Consider the following 23072-nt stretch of genomic DNA (forward strand, 5'->3'; position numbering starts at 1 on the left):
AAGATTGCAGAATGACAAGCACCTCCAGCATTTGGCCATCCCATTGTCACCAGCAGGGAGGTTGGAACTGGATGATCTTAAGGTCCTTTCCAACCCTCGCTATTCTATGATTGTGGGTTGGGTGGAAGAAGAGCTAAAGGTTTCCAATGCAACTTCTCACCCTCCCCACACATCCATCCATCTCACATGTAGTTTTTGGTGCAAAATGCATGTTAAGGCATACAGAAGTGGATCTTTTCATTCATTTTATGGATCCTTTGTAGTGTTCTGGTCCTCAGTGCTCTTTAGCAGCTCTGCAAGGACAGGTCCAAGCCTGATGCTTACTTGTAAACCAAGAGGGAGAGAACTCTCCTAGGGATTTGCATCGCTCGCTTGTGGATGTTCAAAGCTGTCTCTTAACCTCAGGCCGTGTCATCCCAGCTCTTTTCAAGTAGGACTCCTCGTGTAATCATGATGGCCTCAAGTTGGTTAAAGGCAGGTCCAGGCTATATTTAACATGGCATCTCATTGCCAACATTCTACCTGACAGAGTCCTCCTATTCCCTCCTGGAGTAATTAGTAGCCTGTTGATGGGGAGAGGAGGAATGAGGAATTTCACCCCAGCACTGCAGTGCCTTTTCCCACTGTTGCCTAACCCTTGACCATGCCCAACCGCTGTAGTTTGTCACCCTATTGGAAAACACAAAAGTTATCAAAGAACACAGATCCTTCTTTATGGATGTGATAAGGATTAAGCTTCTTCCAAAGATGAGATCCAAGGTTGCCCATAGGAGCCAATGAATAGCCCCATGACTGGTTTATAATCCATGCCAAACGGGACCAGTGTATTGGGATAACATCCAGGAACGTGAAACTCTGATGTATATCATTGCAGAAGTTCCTGTTGGGGATAAAAAGCCATCACCCCTCGCTGCTGCTGATGAAGAAAGAGTTAATCCCAAGCTCCGTGATCTTTCCCATCCCAAATGCAGCACACCAAAACACGCTGCTGGCACGAGCTGCTGTCCGACTGACCCAGTTCTCTTTATGAAACCGGGTGAATATGGACAAAACACCTTATTTTCTTTGAGAAAAGTAACTGACATGAAGCAAAGCCTCCATTTCCACACATGATCCTCTCCTGCCCTATTTCGGGAAGCGCTGTCGGTGAGTGTTGCTCCAGGGGGATGGTGTTATCCACAGTGTAAAAGCTGAAAATGACACAGCCCTACAAAACCTGGGATAAATTGACCCTCTAAGCAAAGGGGTTGCCAAGCTTTTATCTTCTCTGCATTGTTAATTCACACTGAAGTGGAATAATTAGACGATCTGGGGCTATACAAGGCACTATAGGAAAGCCCTGCCTTAGCAACTCAATTGTATCTGTAATGCCCACGTTGGCATTATATGTGTCTACTGATTTGGAAAGCTGCTTCTGATTTCACACTCATAGAATCCCAGCCTGGTTTGGGTTGGAAGGGAGTTTAAAGCTCCCCCAGCTCCAACCCCTGCCACGGGCAGGGACCCCTTCCACTGGAGCAGCTTGCTCCAAGCCCCTGTGTCCAACCTGGCCTTGAACACTGCCAGGGATGGGGCAGCCACAGCTTCTCTGGGCACCCTGTGCCAGCGCCTCAGCACCCTCACAGGGAAGAGCTTCTGCCTAAGAGCTCAGCTCAGTCTCCCCTCGGGCAGGTTCAAGCCATTCCCCTTGGCCTGTCCCTACAGGCCCTTGTCCCAAGCCCCTCTCCAGCTTTCCTGCAGCCCCTTTAGGCACTGAAGCTGCTCTAAGGTCTCCCCTTCAGGAGCCTTCTCTTCTCCAGGCTGCCCCAGCCCAGCTCTCTCAGCCTGGCTCCAGAGCAGAGCTGCTCCAGCCCTCGCAGCAGCTCCATGGCCTCCTCTGGCCTCACTCCATCAGCTCCACGTCCCTCTTGTGCTGCTGCCCCAGAGCTGGATCAGGACTGCAGGGGGGGTATCAGCATTGGGTCTTACCTAGTTTGTGACTCCCACACGGGTTTATAACATCACAGAATCACAGAATAGTTAGGGTTGGAAAGGACCTTAAGATCCAACCCTTGCCGTGGGCAGGGACACCTCACACTAAACCATGGCACCCAAGACTCCATCCAACCTGGCCTTGAACGCTGCTTAGGTGAAAGACAGACAGTAATTCACTCCATATAGGTATATTTATGACTTTTACCCAATTACCACTACCTGATACTATGGCAAAGGCGATTAATTGTGAACTTTGGATCAGGAAAGTAAAACGACTTCAGAAGAGGCTGATGGGCAATTGCTCCAGTTGCGTTTTCTCGCCCTTTATCCAGTCTAGACATCCAAGTCTCAGGACACAGATGATTTCCGCTTCTCTGCAGAGGTTCTGCCATGGTGTTAAAAAAAGCTCAATGAAGGGAACAATAAGCATCAAGAAATGTCTAAAATTAGCAGTTTACAAAACAATCTGAGCTTATAACACCCTGAGCACAATGAAAGCAAGGAGCGAGCAGGGCACTTACTTGTAAGTTGCAGGACAAGAGGAAACCTTGATCAAAACTGTTATCAGGGGGAAAAATCTATCTCCATTGTGTTGCAGTTTTGATACGAAACTGAAATAACCTTCATGAAGTTATCATTGTGCTGCTAAGAATTAGCCAGATTGGAGCAACGCACCAAAACCACACTGCCTTGCCCAATGTGAGCACAGCCCTCAGCTGCTTCAGCATTTTAGGCTAAGCTTTACCTTGCAGTTCATGTGCCAATGGTTTTCCCTTTGTGCACCTTTGCTCCTCACACAGGAGAGCAGGAAATGGAGCTGATTTCCATGTGATCATCAGTTCTAACCTCATTCTGGGTCTCAAGAGCTAGCAAAGCTGCAGCTCCTGGGGTGGGGATGAATGGGGAATGTAAGAGGAGAATACAAAAGCTGTATTTCTACTGGTGTTAGTATTATTTTGATATAAATCTTAAACAAGGAGCAACTTTCATACAAGAATACTCCCAGAAAAACATGCTTCCTTTTGCCAGAGAATGTCCTTTAAAATCCTGGGGGCAATAATAATTACAAATCACTGCTGGAAGGAGAGATGAAAATTGGCTGGGATTGGGGATTCATACTGCACTCCTGCTGTCCCTCACCACTGGGAGAGTTCACAAGGACTTAAACCTGTCAGGGGGATAAAATCGCTGTCAAGGAGAATGGACTTTTCCTCCTGAAACCCCATCTCCTTTTCCAAGGCAAAACCAGACCCATCAGAAACCTCGGCCTGCACTTGTGGAAGGGATGGATGTGCCCTGAGCGCATCCTGATCACAAGCATGGACCCAAGGGAGGTCTCTGCAGGCGTTGCTTAGGAGAGGACCCCAGAGATGGACACAAAGGGTGTTGGCTGATGAGGAGCTCAAGGGCCTGTAGGGACAGGCCAAGGGGAATGGCTTGAACCTGCCCGAGGGGAGACTGAGCTGAGCTCTTAGGCAGAAGCTCTTCCCTGTGAGGGTGCTGTGGCGCTGGCACAGGGTGCCCAGAGAAGCTGTGGCTGCCCCATCCCTGGCAGTGCTCAAGGCCAGGTTGGACACAGGGGCTTGGAGCAAGCTGCTCCAGTGGAAGGGGTCCCTGCCCGTGGTAAGGGTTGGAGCTGGGGGAGCTTTAAGCTCCCTTCCAGCACAAAGCAGGATTCTACAACAAGCTCACTATCTGTGGTTCAGTTTCTGGCACTTGAAACAAGGAAATAGATGAGCATTACAGAGCCATATAAAGATGCTCACATGGCCTAAAAAATAGACACATGTGCACTGTGTTTACATGCACCAGAGTATCAAGAACAAACAGAACCATGAAGTCATCAACTGCAGAGAGCTGCTGATGCTCCTCAGCAGAGATGCACTGAGTGATCTCTCTTCTGCTGGGGATGAAAGGTTTCCTTGCGCAGGTTTTCCACATGAGGGTGCTGGGCTGTTGAATCCTCAAACCCAGCATCCCACTGCTTGACCACACCACAGATCCAAGCTAATGTTGCTCCTTTATCCAATGCTCAACAGTCCTCACCTTCCCTGCTCCAACTTTCTCTGTCCCAAGGACAACCTTCACATTTAGCAGTAAACCAGCCTTTAACCCATCTTCTTCCTGTCTGCACAGTCCAATCTCTCATCTTTTCCCTCCTCTTAGGCCCTACAACTATATCCTCCATCATGGCATTTCTGGCTTGGCTGCAAAGCCACCCTTCCCAGGTGAGACGTACCAGATCTCTCCATTCCTCCTTGGAAATTCACACCAAGTCACAAATCCTTTGCTGTCTTCTCATCAACAGAAACTCCAATCACCTTCATAATCATAGAATGGTTTGGGTTGGAAAGGACCTTAAGATCATCCAGTTCAAATCCCCCTGCCATGGGCAGGGACACCTCACACTAAACCATGGCACCCAAGGCTCTGTCCAACCTGGCCTTGAACACTGCCAGGGATGGAGCATTCACAACTTCCTTGGGCAACCCAGGATACATATATAGATATATAGATATATACATACATAGATATATAAGGCTGGTGGCAGACCACTTGCAACCTTCAAGCCATGATTCAGCCACCACACATCCAGTGCCATCAGCCACATAACTTAGTGTTATGAGCAGATCAAACCCTAACATGCTACAAAAGGTTTCCTCAACACCAACCTGCATGACGACCAAAGGACAAAGAGAAGGGAAATGAAATGTTCACAGCCACCCAGGTTGTGCCCAGATTTCTTACCCATTTTTAGGGCTCTGTGCCACAAAGCAAATAGGAAACGGGGTTTCCTGAGGGTGGAAGCAAAGGAAAAGTGACTGAAATCTCAGTGAAACAGTCCTCAGTTATCAGTCTCTGCAGCTGACACCCTACTGACACACGACTGTTGGGAGATGCCTCAAGTATCCAGTATCTGCCTCAAGCCTCAAGCCTTCCAGTATCTGAAGGGGGCATATAAGGATGCTGGGGATGGACTCTTCATTAGGAACTGTAGTGACAGGACAAGGGGTAATGGGTTAAAACTGAAATAGGGGAAGTTTAGATTGGATCTAAGGAGGAAATTCTTTCCTGGTAGGGTGGTGAGGCACTGGAATGGGTTGCCCAGGGAGGTTGTGAATGCTCCATCCCTGGCAGTGTTCAAGGCTAGGTTGGACGAGGCCTTGGGTAATATGGTTTAGGGTGACGTGTCCCTGCCCATGGCAGGGGGGTTGGAACTTGATGATCTTAAGGTCCTTTCCAACCCTAACTATTCTATGATTCTATGATTCTAAGTGAGGCTTCAGGATTGCTGAAGAGCAATCACTGCGGAGATGCTCACATAGAGGAAGAGTCAGAGAAGGGGCTAAAACGTCCTTTTTAATTAAAACACCCTGGAATAGCAGGATCCCAGCCCAGAAGAACATTAACCCTATACCACATGGCCAAGCCCTAACACCAGCAGCCTCCCAGCAGCCCACCACCTCCCTTCCCACCGCTCAGCGTTAGGAAATGAAAACCAGATGAACCGGACAGGGAAGAGACAGATTAGCTCATCCTGTCCTGCCCACCACGCAGCACAAGGCTGTTCCCTACAAGAACCTTCCTAAATTGCTCCATCCAGTCTTAACATTGGAGCTTCCACCTCTTCTCTGGGGATATTGTTCCCCCCCACAGCCTAAACGATCCCGCTGCCAGGAAGCTTTTCCTATGGAGGCTTTCCTTTTGAGAATGCCTTCATCTCATTGATGAACTACATTAATTAAACACGTTAATACCAAAACAAAAACCCCAAAGGAATTATAATTTAGGAGCAGATTGATTTATTTTCCTTTTATCTTCTATGGAGAAGCCCAACATGTCAAAGTGAGTGTGAGCCTCTCTGAAATCTTCCGGTTCTAAATTGGTCCCACTGCTCCTAATTACATCTCCCCTCTATCCATACAAGTTACTTTGCTTTTCTTCCCCCTCCTGCTCCTTTCTTTGGGAAGGCAGGCAGAGAAAGAAATGAGGAAGGATGGGATACAGGGAGAGAGGAGAGGGACCCATCCCATCAGACCAGTTGAATTGCTTTCAATGCTCCCCAGGCATATGTAAATGCAGGTTACGATACCGGCTTTGCCTGATGAATATTCCCAACCCCATTTCAGGACCTGGGTTTCACAGAATCATGGAATGGTTTGGGTTGGAAAGGACCTTAAGATCATCCAGTTCCAACCCCCTGCCATGGGCAGGGATGCCTCGCCCCAGACCAAGGACTGCTTTCCCTGCAGCAGGCAATAGCTTTCACACATCATGCACATACCAAGGAAGAGAAAGGCTGACTCCTGGCCAAACCAGAATAAAGAAAGACCAAACTGTGAAATGCTACTCCGAAAACATAGTATTTTTTCACTGAAATTGGAAGAGCTACAAGAAATAAACGAACAGCCAAATATCCATCAGAATGGTGCTTATGGCATCCACATAGGACATACAGTGGTAAAGGGTATCACAAATGCAATGGCTTTGACTGAAAACATCCTGAAGGAAGCCCTGACTGGAGACCTCAACTCCAGCCAGCCACTGCCTTTGCCAGTGATGTTCAATAGGGTATTTTATATGCAGATCTCCCTGTTTGATGCCTGCTGTTGTTCCTGTATGAAGACAGGCTGAGAAAGTTGGGGCTGTTCAGCCTAGAGAAGAGAAGGCTGCATGGAGACCTCAGAGCAGCTCCCAGTGTCTGAAGGGGGCCTATAGGGATGCTGGGGATGGACTCTTCATTAGGGACTGTAGTGATAGGACACGGGATAACGGGTTAAAACTGAAACAGGGGAAGTTTAGATTGGATATAAGGAAGAAGTTCTTTACTGTGAGGGTGGTGAGGCACTGGAATGGGTTGTCCAGGGAGGTTGTGAATGCTCCATCCCTGGTGGTGTTCAAGGCCAGGTTGGACAGAGCCTTGGGTGCCATGCTTTAGTGTGAGGTGTCCCTGCCCATGGCAGGGGGGTTGGAACCAGATGATCTTAAGGTCCTTTCCAACCCTGACTATTCTACGATTCTATGATAATAGCTGTTCTAATTTACTAACAGGTGGTTGTTTTGGGGCATAACATATGGAACTTATCACACTTTAACAAGTAATTCCCCATTTGAACCAACAGCCATTGCGCTGCTTCAGGGTCCTGCCTCTGAGCTGTCCAACCAACATGAAAGGAATGTAAATCACAGAATCCCAGCCTGGTTTGGGTTGGAAGGGACCTTAAAGCTCATCGAGCTCTGACCCCTGCCATGGGCAGGGACCCCTTCCACTGGAGCAGCTTGCTCCAAGCCCCTGTGTCCAACCCGGCCTTGAGCACTGCCAGGGATGGGGCAGCCACAGCTTCTATGGGCACCCTGTGCCAGCGCCTCAGCACCCTCACAGGGAAGAGCTTCTGCCTAAGAGCTCAGCTCAGTCTCCCCTCAGGCAGGTTCAATGACAATTTATACTTTCTCAGCCTGCACTTTCAAGGTTTCTTTTCATTACCAACTGTAAATTAAATGCATTTTCTCCATTTCCAGGTGAGTCTGAGCTGCCTGCTCCAGTGGAAGGTGTCCCTGCCCATGGAAACGGCTTGAAGCTGGATGAGCTTTTAATGTCCCTTCCAACCCAAGCCATGCCATTATCCTGATGTTACAAGTAATTCAAGGCCGTTCGCACCACACCAGTGGTTTCAGTGACTCCGGTATCATTGGCACTGGTGTCCAGCTCAGCTCAACTTCAAGTTTCAAAGGTCTACACTCACGTTCAGGAGTTCTGCTGGCCAGCTATCTTCATTCCTTCTTGTTCAAAGCTCTTAACCATGTATGTAAGTCTTTTCATAGAATGGTTTGGGTTGGAAAGGGCCTTAAAGTCATCCAATTCCAACTCCCCTGCCATGGGCAGCAATGCCTCACTGTAGACCATCTTGCTCAAGGCTCTGTCCAACCTGGCCTTGAACACTGCCAGGGATGGAGCATTCACCACTTCTTTGGGCTGCCTGTTCCAGTGCTTCCCCAAATGGAAATGCTCTGTTATACAAGGGTCTGAAAGCCAAAGGGAGAGGTTTTGGTGGGAGGGCTGCTCCAGGTAGGAATCCCCATTGAGAGGGATGGGAGGGAAGCTCGCACTGCAGAGGGACTATCAGCTTGCGTTAGCAGCAAGGTTTATTTCCCACCCTTGTACAGCCTGGTCTAACATTTGACAGTATTCAGCTGACTTCAGTGTATGCACATCTCTCTTTATTTTCCTGATGGCTTCTCCTGGACGGGAAATATGGGAATATCCAAATAGCAGCAACCGAGCACAGAGCCAGGAACCACTGCAGACACTGGCCTGGGGCCAAATCCGGGCTTTTCTGTTTGATACACAACTTATAGAGAGCCATAAGACTAAATATGTACCTAAATGCTCATTAGAGGTCTAAAGGAAAGCAATCCGGGAAGTAGGAAATGCAAATCCAAAGGGAAAGAGGGAGTAGGAGGAGGCAGCCTGCCCTTCCTTCGCTGCACGTCTCCCTTTCTTGGCTGCGAGGAGCAGCAAGGAAGTGATTATAAAGCATTTATTTGCTAAATCACAGCCAATACATCCAATAGCAACAACACCCTCCCTCCCATCGCTTGTTCCTTTGGGGAGGGGGGTGGATTAAGAAGAGTTCTATGTCCAATAATCAGGAACACGGATGCGGTTCTCCTTCCTGAAGCTTTCTGCAAGGCATTCAAGCCCATTCAGTGCAATATTCACCCCATCTTTTAAAGCCCTATATGATAAAAGGCCCTAAAAAGGTTCTGATGGTTGTGATATGAAACGCTCTGAGGAGATGAAAATAAAAGGACTTGGCTGTGGAATGAGGAAATGAGTAAAGGAGAGGGTCAGAGACAACCAAACAGTACAGAAAAAGCCATTTAAATCCTCTTCCCCTTTCCTGGATGCACATTCCATCCCAAGAAAACCCTAGAAGCGAATGTGACTGCTTTGAAAATGGCTGGGGTGAAAAGCATGACAGAAGAAAGGAAAAAGGATTAAACCGAGGGATGATGGGATCTGCAGAGCGATAATTCAAACCTTGGAGGTATAAACAGCTACACTGCAGGGCTCAAGTCAACCCCTGATTCAGTCAGGAGGGGGGAGGCAGACCCCCCCAGCCCCATGAGCACATTCATCCTCCTTTGAAGTGCCAGTGCTGGTACCACCACCCAAAAGGCACTGGGGAGCCTGAACATCGCAGGGATGGGCCCTGTTGATGCTTGTTCAAGGCTGCTTGTTCAGTCCTTTCGGGGGTCCTCTGTGCAAAGAAAAGAGGAGATGGATCTAATCCATAAGGACAAAGGATGATCAAAGCATATTTGCCAGTTGCACTGGAAGGGAGGCAGGATTTGGATGACAGCTCATGTTTCACAGTGTTTTTATAAGACCTTAATTACAGATAAACACTTACTGGGATATTCAAATACATCCGAGCACTTAAATCACTCCAGTGGCTTTGTAAATCCCTCTGGAAATACCCCCAAGGATAGCGTGTACGGTGATGCTGAGATAAAGACAACGGTGTCATCCAGACAGCGGATACGGTGGCTTTAAGAACAGGTCACCCAACCACACCTCCAAGCTTCCTCCTTGGTTCATCCTGATCTATGTGAGGAAGGTGAGGAAGGTGAGGACAGTGATGGAAACACAACTGTATGGGTGTTTCTCCAGTCCCCGCATACCTCCCTTCTCTTTTTACATTGATTTTAAGGGGAGAAATTGCTCTACTCTACCACCACATTGCTAATTTATATCCAAGAACACATCAGACGTTGTTTAGCCAGCAACTTTCTTCAAACACCATCTAATCAGTCAACAACCTCTCAGAGAATCATAGAATTAACTGGGTTGGAAAAGACCTTTGAGATCACCAAGTCCAACCTTTACCCCAGGACTGCCAAGTCCACCATCCTCAATGGTACCAACCCCTGCTCCACAATACCTGCGCTCATCGCTTCTGGGGAGCATCCAGCTTGGTCCCACTGTCAGGGGTGGCTGTTGTGGGTACCCAGTGTGTTAACTCATGACGATGCTCCACAGCAGCTCAGGGAGGGGATCCTGCCCCTCTGCTGTGCTCTGGGGAGACCCCCACTGCAGTCCTGGTCCAGCTCTGGGGCAGCAGCACAAGAGGGACGTGGAGCTGTTGGAGCGAGGCCAGAGGAGGCCATGGAGATGCTGCGAGGGCTGGAGCAGCTCTGCTCTGGAGCCAGGCTGAGAGAGCTGGGCTGGGGCAGCCTGGAGAAGAGAAGGCTCCTGAAGGGGAGACCTTAGAGCAGCTCCAGTGCCTAAAGGGGCTGCAGGAAAGCTGGAGAGGGGCTTGGGACAAGGGCCTGTAGGGCCAGGCCAAGGGGAATGGCTTGAACCTGCCCGAGGGGAGCCTGAGCTGAGCTCTTAGGCAGAAGCTCTTCCCTGTGAGGGTGCTGAGGCGCTGGCACAGGGTGCCCAGAGAAGCTGTGGCTTTGCCATTTATGCTGTAATGGGTTTGTGCTGGAAGAGATCTTAAAGCTCACCCAGCTCCAACCCCTGCCACAGGCAGGGACCCCTTCCACTGGAGCAGCTTGCTCCAAGCCCCTGTGTCCAACCTGGCCTTGAACACTGCCACAGGTATATGCATGAAATACTTGAATAGGAAAGGCTGAAGGACAGAGCACAGATTTTAAAAGGTTATTTGCTTTACAAGCAAGACATAAACCACTGAGGAAGAGCTCCCTTGCTAACACAGCACATGAAGAGCTGCATCCATCAAATGATAAAGCAGGGAAGCTCAAAACACAGTATAAGTAGCAAAGGTGATCCTAAGCATCCTAGCGCCCATCTGCATGGCATCACTGGAACAGCATATCCAGCTCAGCACTTGATAAAGATTAATGATCATGCTCAGCAGCTGACAGCCATTCAACAAGCACAGAAAGAGCCACTTTAAAAACAATGGAAACACCTGCCTGAGGGATGAAAAAATAAGTCTCCAACAGATAATATCTTCCTTTATTAAAGGGCAAATAAACTTGAACCAGGGAATAGATGTTTTAAAGCAGTTAATGCAGAGGAGAAAGTGGGTTGTAATCCAACAGCTCACTAAAACATCCTCCCAAATACACATTTCAGGCTCTGCTCAGAGCACATAGAGAAACAGCAATTGTAGAGGTTTCGACTGAAGTTCTGGCTGGTGCTCAGGGAAAGGACTGAACAGATTCAGCTCTGAGAGTAACAGGGCAAGCAGCACTAAGAGAAGGTGGTGGCATCTCCCAGCAAAGCTCATCTTCCATTGAGCAACTGCCCCTAAACCAGCAGCACAGCCGGCTTCCCAGTTTGCTTTTGTGCCTGTGGGTACCTGGTGGTGTTCCCATCACTGGAGCAGGGCCAGAGAAGGGCACTGGAGCTGGTGCAGGGCCTGGAGCCCAAGTGTGATGGGGAAGGGCTGAGGGACCTGGGGGGTTCAGTCTGGAGAAGGCTCAGGGGGGACCTGATGGCTGCCTCCAACTGCCTGACAGGAGGATGGAGCCAGGAGGGGCTGGGCTCTGCTCCCAAGGAACAAGGGATGGGACAAGAGGAACCGGCCTCAAGCTGCACCAGGGCAGGTTTAGATGGAGCTGAGGAACAATTCCTGCCCCAGAGGGTGCTCAGGCATTGGAACAGGCTGCCCAGGGCAGGGCTGCAGGCACCGGCCCTGCAAGTGTTCACACACCGTGGAGATGGGGCCTCAGTGCCATGGGTCAGTGGTGACCTTGGCAGTGCTGGGAATGGTTGGACTGGAGGAGCTGAAAGGGCTTTCCCAACCCCGATGATCCCACGATTCTATGATCCTATGATTTCGGGGTGGCTTCCACGCTGCTGATGGCACTGAAGCCAAGCTGGGTGCAGTGGAAGCTGTGGGTCCTCACAACCCACGAGGCTGCGCTGGCAGCTGAAGAGCAGGAAACTCATTTCCTGCAAGCTGTCATTTGGGGAAACGCATCCTCATTGAACATAATGTGTATGAGAGCTCTCCAGCAGCAGCCCCCAGCCTGTGAGAGCTCTGATGGAGGCAGGGCAGCACCAGCAGCATGGGTGCTGCAGTCTCCTTGCACCCCAACACCCATTGGGTGCTGCAGGACCAGGCTCTGTTTTTCTTCAACAGCAGTAGGTTAAACCATGGTGACAAGTGGTGAGGTGGCTGATGCACATGGCTGCTGCCCCTGCAGCTGAAGGCACTGACCCATGGCAACTGGGGTTTCACAGTGGTTTCTGACTGTAACTGGTGTCTGTAAGGGGACATCTGGTCCAGCAATAGGAGAATCCCTGTCCCCTCCACTGCACCTTCATTTGAAGGCAAAGATTTGGAAGAAAACATCCAGCCGACACCACCATTCCCAATGCAGCACTCCATAAGGATGCTCAGGTGAAGGAGCCATTCCCTTTGTGCAAGGAGTCTCAAGGAGAAGGCGAGGGGTGATGGGCACAGGTTACTCCTGGGGAGATTCCAAGTGGACACAAAAGGAAAACTCTTCACACTGAGAACAACCATTGGAATAGCCTCTGCAGGGAAGTGGTGACTCCCCCGTGTTGGACACTGTTAAGATTGGGCTGGACAGGGCGCTGGGACATCCAGTCTAGGCTATGCTTTGCCTGGAAAGGTTGGACCAGATGATCCCTGAGGTCCCCTCCAACCTGGGATTGCAGGATTCTATGATTCCCAGGATTCCTAACTTTCATGTCCCAGTCTGGGGAAGCACTGAGGGCAGAGCTCCAGCCCCTCCACGTCATTTGCCTTTGCTCAGATTTAACTCTCTTCTCCAGACCCTTCAGTCTCACACTGTTCTTGGTCACGATGTCCCACCATCTGCCTCACCACGTCTACAACTTAGAGTCCATCTTTGGGGTGAAGGAAGCAAGACAATGCGCATCCCAGCATGTGTCTGCTCAACACCCATCACTTCTCAGAATCACAGCATCTACTGGGTTGGAAAAGACCTCTAAGCTCATCCAGTCCAACCATTCCCAGCACTGCCAAGGCCACCACTAACCCATGGCACTGAGGACCTCCTCTACACAGTGTGTGAACACTTGTAGGGATGGGGACTCCACCATCTCCTGCCTTACCTCTGGGTTATTGCCCTCTCCTCAATGCTCCTCTACAAGGAGGAACACCGCACACAGTAACAGGCAATAACTAAACCCAAACGCACTTCAGCTGCAGACACCTTCCTGCTCAGCCACACTGGAACATCACAAGCTCAGGTGTCAGTTTAGATGCCATAATACCCACTCATTTAGAGGGGGACAACAGCATTTCACCCTCACACCTAGTTAGTCTCAACTACAAAGCTTGTTTGTATTTGAACCTAAAACCCAAGGAGCTGCTTTGCTTTCCATAAGGAGCAGCTCTACTTGAGCTTAAAACCTAGGAGCTTCCTCTAGACCCACAGCAGTTTGACCTTGTACTTCCCCAAAGCTCAGCACAAGGTAGGACCTGAGGTTGCCCAGAACATCCGCTGAGCAAGGGGCAGTCTAGCCAGAACGTTACCAGCAAAGCACCTCGCAGTGAGCAAAGGCAGGAGCCATGCAGGAGTAAAAAGCAGCTTTACTGTAGTACAGACTCCATCTATGTTTGAAGTATTTCCCTTTAAAAGGCCTTCTCCCTCTCTAGTTCTTCAAAGGGCGCCTTGATCTCGCTGAATCACTCATCAGGGCACATGCAGTGCATCAGATGGAAGCAGAATCCGGCCAACCTGCAACATTTGCTCACACACAGCTCCATCCCCACAAATGCTCTCTGCAGCAGCAAAACCATAGGGATTAAAGTGTTTGCTTCCCCAGATAACGCATTCTTTAGCTGGTACAGCACCCTCCTCACCGCCCCAGAGACAACAGGCATTGGGCAGAAGCACTTGGGTAACAGCACAGGAGAGAAAGGGAGTATGGCTTGGAGAACACATCAACCTTGATGGGTATCGATAAAACACACTCATAAAGCAAGTCTGGGGAGTAAATTCCCAGTCACTGAGCAATAGTAAACCAAAAACTGGTTTCCCTGTAAAACCATCCTCTTCCTTGGATCCCAGATAACCCTTTTGCATTCCCAAGGCATCATCTGCCTCCTGCAGAGAACACATCCCTCAGCTCCCTTGGTACCAACTCTCCTCTTGAAGTGTTGTTGCATTTGGATGCAGCTCAGAGCAACTGGTTGGGCTCTCAGGACCAGTAACACATCTTGTCTCAGAGCTGGAGGATTTACGCATCAGAAGCTCGTCTGCTTCTCCCCAACTGCAGCAGTTTACCTGCTACCACATGTCACTTCCCATAAGCACCTACCTTAGACCATCACATAAAGCATCCTGTAAATACCCTTGTATTTATCTGTGTGTGTCTGTAAATACGCTGTTCTTACAGAGAATGATTCATTATTGCAGCCTGCCTCATCCCCCCCATGTACATCCACATCCCCCCCAAAACCTGCTTGTCACCAGAGAACTCCATGTGAAAAGGGAACAGGTCCCTGACCAAGCACCAGCAGTTCCTCACCATAAGATCATACACGTGCAGAACGTAAGTGTGACAAACCCATCTATCCCACGAGAGGTCCACGTGTCCCTGGCCAAATTCCTGGAGCATATGGCTTTGCTTTCCTTTCGTTGTAATCACCACATAGGACACTGATTTATACACCAATAATAATGGAGACAAAGGAGAGAGGAAAATAGCAGTGATGGTGCCAGATGCAGGGCAGGAGATTCCCATGCTTTGCTCTTGGAAAGACCTGGTAGGATTGACAGATTTCAGCTTTCAGCAGGGAATCCCAAGGATCTGGACTACAAACTGCTTAAATAACACCACGAGAGCTCTGGGGAAGGAGATGCAAGAAGATAATGGTGTCTGTAACTACTAACCTCATTGGATCTGCCTCTGGCTGATCTGACAGGAGCTACAGGAAAGCTGGAGAGGGGCTTGGGACAAGGGCCTGTAGGGACAGGCCAAGGGGAATGGCTTGAACCTGCCCGAGGGGAGACTGAGCTGAGCTCTTAGGCAGAAGCTCTTCCCTGTGAGGGTGCTGAGGCGCTGGCACAGGGTGCCCAGAGAAGCTGTGGCTGCCCCATCCCTGGCAGTGCTCAAGGCCAGGTTGGACACAGGGGCTTGGAGCAAGCTGCTCCAGTGGAAGGGGTCCCTGCCCGTGGCAGGGGTTGGAACTGGATGAGCTTTAAGCTCCCTTCCAACCCAAACCATTCCCTGATCCTATGGTTCTATGACTCCACAGATTCAGGTCCAACAGGATAAGCAGTAACTGTGTTTAGCTGCTTGATCTCAGCGCAGACACGATGCTGAGGAAGCCCTCAAGCTTAGCAAACACCACCAAAAGCCTGAACCCGGGCTGCAGACCGCAGCTGCAGCCCTGCTGAAAGCTGAAGCTGTGGTTCTACACCCTGCAGAACAAAGGCAGGCACTGTTCTTTGGAGGCAACCACCGTTCTGGAGCAGTTTCCATCTGATTCAGGTGCTACTATGAGTCCTTCCGGACTGAATTTCAATCAGAATCTCCCGTCTCAGAGGCACATGAGAGCAGTTGATGTCTGGGCACTGATAGCTGAGCTCCATTAACATAAAGATGAGGCCTTCCACAACACCTGCAGGAGGAAACCTGCCTGCAGAACAAGCTATGGAGGGAAGACAAATTCCTACCCAGGGAGGTAGCTGTCAGGAGCAGAGGGAGGGTGGATGTGTCTATTTATACACAGCAGCTCCAGGGATGGGTTGCAGGTCCTGACACGCTGCTTGCTGTGGCTTCTGTAAGCAGTTGTCTCCTTCACATCCTCAGCTCCTATTCAGCTCCAACAGCCCCACGCTGGAGGTGTGTGCTCAGTGCTCACAGCCTGCACTGGCCATGATGCTGCACACAGCTCCCGTTGCGTTTGTAGCACCCAGCAGTGATGTCAAATTCCATGTAAATGTTTGGAGCTTCCCAGGAGAGATGAGGAGGGAAAGGGTCTGTGGGATTTACCTGTGGAGGGAGGGGATCCTGCCCCTCTGCTGTGCTCTGGGGAGACCCCCCCTGCAGCCCTGATCCAGCTCTGGGGCAGCAGCACAAGAGGGATGTGGAGCTGTTGGAGCGAGGCCAGAGGAGGCCATGGAGATGCTGCGAGGGCTGGAGCAGCTCTGCTCTGGAGCCAGGCTGAGAGAGCTGGGCTGGGGCAGCCTGGAGAAGAGAAGGCTCCTGAAGGGGAGACCTTAGAGCAGCTCCAGTGCCTAAAGGGGCTGCAGGAAAGCTGGAGAGGGGCTTGGGACAAGGGCCTGTAGGGACAGGCCAAGGGGAATGGCTTGAACCTGCCCGAGGGGAGACTGAGCTGAGCTCTTAGGCAGAAGCTCTTCCCTGTGAGGGTGCTGAGGCGCTGGCACAGGGTGCCCGGAGAAGCTGTGGCTGCCCCAGCCCTGGCAGTGTTCAAGGCCAGGTTGGACACAGGGGCTTGGAGCAAGCTGCTCCAGTGGAAGGGGTCCCTGCCTGTGGCAGGGGTTGGAGCTGGATGGGCTTTAAGGTCCCTTCCAACCCAAACCATGCTGGGATTCTACATTTTAGGAGCACTCTGATCTGTGATTTCTGGTCTCAGGGCACCTCTGCATTTCCAAAGAGCACTCCATGGGTCAGCGTGCACACTGACAAATACCACCACTTGACAGCCATCACTAAAGGTCTGAGAAAGAATGCAGATCTTGGTGGCTTCAGCTGAAATCAGAGGAGCAAATCTTCCAAATGGGGGAAGAAGCACTTCTTGCCTTGGCCACCACCCAGTGCACCTTTATGAAGAGCAGCCCTTGAGAGGGAGGATGCAGGGTCCAAGTGCTGCCGTGGCTGGTGCCTCTGTGCTGGAGCTGGGAGGGATGGAGCCATGCAGCAGCAGCACTCTGATGACAAATGGAATTGCAAGTTAACACGGGCACACATGCCAGAGGAAGGAGCCAACCACAATTACTGCCTGTTATCAGACAGGAAAGATCTTTCAGTTATTGTGGCTAGCACAGAAAACAGCTCAGCAATGAGCACTGGAGAGAGGAAACCACACGGGTCACGCTGCTCTGCTAATCCACAGGGCAGGTCCTTGGCTCCCACCTCCCAGAAGATGCTGGCAACGCAGCTGGAAAAGGTACAGGGAAGGATATGGATGGCGTGAAGGTAGTGAATGGGCCTGCAAGGATGCTGGAGAGGGACTTGTCATCAGGGACTGTAGTGATAGGACAAGGGGGGATGGGTTCAAACTGAAACAGGGGAAGTTCAGGGTAGAGATAAGGCAGAAGCTCTTCCCTGTGAGGGTGCTGAGGCGCTGGCACAGGGTGCCCAGAGAAGCTGTGGCTGCCCCATCCCTGGCAGTGTTCAAGGCCAGGTTGGACACAGGGGCTTGGAGCAAGCTGCTCCAGTGGAAGGGGTCCCTGCCCGTGGCAGGGGCTGGAGCTGGAGGAGCTTTAAGGTCCCTTCAATCCAAACCAGGCTGGGATTCTATGATTCCATGAGATTTTAAGTGAAGATCACAGGTTTAACCTCCATGGATAAGTAAAATAAAAGGCTTCCTTTTCCACACAAAACCTGGTTTCACGTCCCCCAGACTTGAAGGGATTCTTTCATTTCTCCTCCTATTCCTCTGAGACACCGTCATTTTTGGTATTGGATAATTTGAGTCTGCAGCTTGCAGGTTTCTTCCAAATGTCAGCTTCTTGCTGTTGTAGCCAGGCTGATAACACTGGAGCTCATTTGCTTAATTACTGATTTACAGAATGATCTCTCCACGAGAACACAAAACCCTTCAAAGGAAATGCTTAAAGCGCAGAATCAGAGACCATCCACAATGACTGCTTACTCCCATCTTCGACATGATTTTGGGCCTTGCTATTTCAATGCTATTTCCTCTGATTGATAGCATTTTACTTACATCATAGAATCCCAGCCTGATTTGGGTTGGAAGGGAGCTTAAAGCTCCTCCAGCTCCAACCCCTACCACAGGCAGGGACCCCTTCCACTGGAGCAGCTTGCTCCAAGCCCCTGTGTCCAACCTGGCCTTGAACACTGCCAGGGATGGGGCAGCCACAGCTTCTCTGGGCACCCTGTGCCAGCGCCTCAGCACCCTCACAGCGAAGAGCTTCCTTATAATTGGGAAAGAACCACTTCCTAAATACAAAACTGGACTCTGCAAGAGTCCAAGTACCATTATCCCAAGTTTTTCCTAACGGGATGATGATGCTTTTTGAGCAAGCTGCTCTAGTGGAAGCTGTCCCTGCCCATGGCAGAGGTTGGAACCGGATGAGCTTTAAGTTCCCTTCCAACCCAACCCATTCCATGATTCTATGATCCTGATGCTGCCACACAGCCCAGAAGAGGTCTTCTCTTTGTTTCTATTTCTCCATCTTTCCTTCCACCAGGCACTTGTCCATTAGCTGACCACTGCACTCAGGCACACAAATCCCTCCTCTGCTGGGTGCTCTGGTACCGTGGAGCACAGGGAGAACGCTTTGCACAGATGCTCCTTTTGCACGAAACAATAATTCATGCAAATCCCTGCTCCAAGCAAATTCCACAGGATTGCATCTTATCGCGCGCCAAACAGAAAGCACAACTACATGAGAGAGCTCTAAACCTCCATTGAAAGAATTTGCTCTTGTTACAGCTTGAATTTCCCCTTCTCAGCCAGGAAACTCCTCACTGACACTAAACACCAACCTAAGCACTCATCCCACCCATGGTAACACGAAGTGTAAACCCCAACTGCAGTGTAAAGCAGAGCCTGTGTTAACGTACACCACACATAACACACACCACGTTCACCCTCATACTTCCTTACACAGTTAGGGGCTGAATAAATCAAGGATAAAATCCTATCTGTGACATTGGCCTCACCAAGCTCCAAATCCAAACATCCAACTTGGCTGTATTTTGGGTATGTGCAGGCTGCAGAGGTTTGATACTATGGTGGCAACTCAGGGACCCCACTACCACCTTTCCAAGCTTGGATTGGAACAGTAGGAGTGTGCAGAGCAAAGCACAAGGTTCTCCTGCCTGAGTAAAGATAAGATGACTTTTGTAAGGGGTTTTTCATTGCAATGGGAAAGGCTGAGTCATGTTTAGGAGTCTATATAGTGACTACGGTCAAGACTCTCCTTCCTACTCCAAGAGGAAGCAGAGAGCAGCAGCAACCGTCGCACCACCACGATGCTGCTCCAGAGCACAACAACTGAGGCAGAATTGATCCAGCAAGGCAAGAATCCAGACACTCAAGCATCATAAAACCTACTTATAAATAAGTTTAACTCAGCACCCATTCTTGTTGCTATTCCAAATTTATCCAATGCTTTCATGGTTGTAACATCAGGGATTTTCCTCCATTTCATTAATCAAGGACGGAGCTCTCTCTTGCCACATTTGGAGATGGACCAGCTTTCCACAGAAGCTCAACCCGATGAAAATAAACAAACAAAATGTATTTTTAGGTGGGATGGCAAGTTAGAACCTGAATTCCACCCCAACCACCACGCTTCAGCAGAACAAGAAAATCCCTGTGCTGAGTGCTCTCAAATAAGAGCCATTCCCCTTCCAACAGAGCCCTTATTATCCTTTGGGGCAGGAAGTCAGAGTTTTTCCACTTAGTTACGTTCCAGGTAGCTCTTAAATAAGATTTCCCTTCCCTCTGTGTTTAAAGGGACACTTGAACTTAAGTTAATGCCTTGGCCATGTGCTGCCATCGCTGTGTACTGAGCCTTAAAATAGAGCCACTGCTGCCCAGCCACCGGCCAGGGAGATGTTATTACAAGGAGAGGACCAATGCCAAGATGCCAAATGAACACCACTTCTTCCTACCTTAATTATCATCAGTAAATCATCCACCTTCATTGGGAGCCCATAAAGGTTCTTCCAGCGGTGCCCCCTGCAAATAAACACAGAGAAAAAGGCTTTTCAGCCCAAAGAGTCCCAGCTCAGCATCATCTGCTGCCGGCAAGGTCATTCTGCTTCCTTTTACCTGCATGCAAATGCAGCTTTTCCTTATGGCTCAGGCTACAGACACACTTGGAAACATGAATATAACTGTGAGATACAGAAGGTGTGAGATTGTGGAGGCTTCCTGGGTTAAAAGTGCTTTTGGGCAGAGGCAGAAGCAGTTACACATGAGAGGCTGACATTCACAGTGTCACTTGCTCTGTGCACTGCTGCATGGGGTGAAGTCAAGTCAAGGAGCGCCTATAGCTAGAAGAATTGGTGATATTTATCACAGTGAAGGCACTCTGGTCTCCTATGAGAGTGTTATTAACCCAGAAACAAGCAGATGGCACGTTAGAAAAGCAGGTTTGTGGATGTTCATTTATTCCCACCCTTCTGGAAGGTGCCAGAGAGCTGCATGTTGGTCACTAGGATTTCTTATGGCCATGGACCACTGAGGCAACCACCAGTGCTTCCCTAAGCCCAGCCTCCTCTTGATACAGCCTTTGGCTGTAGGATCAATTGCAGTCCTATAGAGAACAGGCTGAAGCTTGTCCCTGTGGTTCAGGTGACCCATAGTGATGTCTGTGATGTCCTCACAGCTCTGCACAAACCAGAAGCTCTCGGACTTGGATTCCTTGCTCCATCAGCAAAGCCGCATCACAGGGGCTCATGGATCACTCATGGCTGTGTCTGGTTGATCCTAGGGCAAACCAAGTCTCTCCCATCCTCTGAATCTCCATTTTCCCTCCCAAATCTCTTTCACCTACACCAGCTTCAAGGCAGCAGCGGGCTCCTTGCAGCACTTTGCAGAACCAACCCCTCCTTTCACTAATCCCATCTGGGCTGATGCTGTAAAGTACAAAAGTAGAGACCTGCGGCACTTGTAGATTCAGGGGTGAATAAATTCCATCAAATTAATCTCTTTTTCCCTACGGAAGGCTTTCCTCCCCAGCCGTGGGCAGGATGTGACCCAGCCATCTGCTCTATCAGTGCCAAGTAGCTGCGGAGCTCAGACATAATCCCTGGGTGATCTCCTCGCTGCTTTTCATCCTACTCAAGTGCGGACTCGAGCACTCGTTCAATTAGACAAGCCTCAGCACTTCAATCAGATGGGCACAAAAGGCGGAGTTTCACCTCCACAGAGAAGCAAAAAGCTGATTTAGTTGAGTGTGATAGAACCAGGAGCTTCAAAGCAGCGAGACCCAGGGATCACATCTGCTCTGAAGGCTGCAGAATAGCTGCTTAACCCCAGCAGACCACGAGCACCAGCCACTGCCATTTGAAGCTAAGTTGAGAGAGATTAAAGCCACTGGATGTGGCAGGGAGGAAGAAGTGGGTGACTTCCCTGTCGGCTTCTGCTTTCTCTTGTCTCTGGTCCAAAGCAAGGGACCCACACATGTGCCAAACCCCCTGGTCCCTCCATACCACTTGTGTTTTCTTCCTTAAGATTCAGTGTTTCCATCACCTCCCAGTGATGCTGCTGTCCTGGGACAGAGGGGTTTGGAGGCTGCTGTATGCAATCCAGCCTTCAGCCCATCCTCTCTTTCCTGTGCAATGGCCTTCCATCCTTCAGTTAGCTCCATGCATTTAAAACAAATGGGTAGAGATAGGGAATTTGGCACAGGCAACTGTGCTGTCAGTACTTACATGGTTAATCTACTCAAGGCCAGGTTGGACAGGGCTTGGAGCAAGCTGCTCTAGTGATAGGTGTCTCTGCCCATGGCAGGGGGCTGGAACTGCATGAGCATTAAGGTCCCTTCAACCCAAACCAATCTATGACTCTATATGACTCCCTTCCCTGTTGTACTTAGCACTGCCTGAGTTAAAAGGGAATCAGAGTGAAGCTGCGTTGTCACAAAGCTCGGGGCAGGACACACGCAGTGTACGTTCACAGCTCCTTGTAGGGCAAGGACAACATCTCACTGAAGGGAAAACACACTGGGAGGCACGGAAAAAAAGCAACTGCAAAGGCAGAATGAAAACTAAAGAGCTTATAAAAGCTTCCGAAAGTCAATGTGACACGTTTGAATGGGTTCGGAGCAGGCTGTGTCTTCAGCTGGCTGTAAAAACAGATCAGTAACAGAAGAAGAGAGCAATTCACGATGCATGACTTGCAGTGACTCATAAACCTCGTTCCTCTGACAGGTAAGGAGCAGTACGTGAGAACAGAAACATCTGAGGTTACACATGCTAACAGGAACATCTTGCATCCACATCTGTTCTTAGCAACCAGTCACACAGTTTGCACATGGAGCAAGTGTACGGCACAGCTGAAGGGAGGTGGTGTGGCCAACACTGGGCTTACCCAGCCCCCAGCCACACACCAGCCTTTCCACTCATCTGCCTTGCCCTGAGCCCACTAAGCCCCAGTGTGCCATCAATGTAAACCTCTTACAGAATCATGGAATGGTTTGGGTTGGAAAGGACCTTAAGATCAACCAGTTCCAACCCCCCTGCCACGAGCAGGGATGGCTCATGCAAGGCTATGTCCAACCTGGCCTTGCACACTGGCAGGGATGGAGCATTCACAGCTTCCCTGGGCAACCCATTCCAGTGCCTCACCACCCTAACAGGAAAGAATTTCCTCCTTATATCCAATCTAAACTTCCCCTGTTTCAGTTTGAACCCATCACCCCTTGTCCTCTCACTACAGTCCCTAATGAAGAGTCCCTCTCCACCATCCTTGCCAGATCATCCTCCAAATCCATGGTATCCTGAGGATCCAGGGCAGGCAGCTGGCTGTGGAAGCCCTGGATGCAGCTCACCAGCCTTGGGAACAGCATCACTGTTATTTGGAATCATTATACGATGTGTTAGTTATATACGTTTGGTTGAAAGGAATTTAACCAGGTAAACGTCTACACTGTTGTAGCACATCAACAGGAAGGAAGGCTGGCAGGAGAATCCCAGCCAACTGGGTTGGAAAGACTTTAAGTCCAACCTTTATCCCAAGGCCACCACTAACCCATGGCATTGAGGCCTCGTCTCCACGCTGTGTGAACACTTGCAGGGACAGTGACTGCAGCCCTGCCCTGGGCAGCCTGTTCCAATGCCTGAGCACCCTCTGGATCATGGAAGGGCTGTGGATGTTGCCTACCTACACTTTCCCACAGCATTCTCCTGGAGGAACTGGCTGCTCATGGCTTGGATGGGTGTACTCTTTGCT

The 23072-nt window shown here is 50.0% G+C and overlaps 2 protein-coding genes across 5 annotated transcripts in view; both read right to left on the minus strand.

Moving 5' to 3' along the window:
* MRPS26 (mitochondrial ribosomal protein S26) overlaps positions 1-23072 on the minus strand; it is a 121516-nt gene that overhangs the window by 53476 nt on the left and 44968 nt on the right. The window lies entirely within an intron of this gene.
* The window catches only part of PTPRA (protein tyrosine phosphatase receptor type A), a 110503-nt gene that overhangs the window by 42538 nt on the left and 44893 nt on the right, over positions 1-23072 (minus strand). For 3 of the 4 annotated variants that reach the window (XM_061351938.1, XM_061351937.1, XM_061351939.1), the window contains exon 2: positions 19787-19853. The exons of the other annotated variant lie outside the window; for it this stretch is intronic. In XM_061351938.1, coding sequence (XP_061207922.1) covers positions 19787-19853 — 67 coding nt within the window. The remainder of the gene's footprint in view (positions 1-19786; positions 19854-23072) is intronic. 4 annotated transcript variants of the gene reach the window in all.

This window comes from Neopsephotus bourkii, unplaced genomic scaffold (genome assembly GCF_033783945.1).
Source record: "Neopsephotus bourkii isolate Nb327-2 ecotype Australia unplaced genomic scaffold, CSIRO-AGI_Nbou_v1 NB_616, whole genome shotgun sequence".
NCBI classification, from domain to species: Eukaryota; Metazoa; Chordata; class Aves; order Psittaciformes; family Psittacidae; genus Neopsephotus; species Neopsephotus bourkii.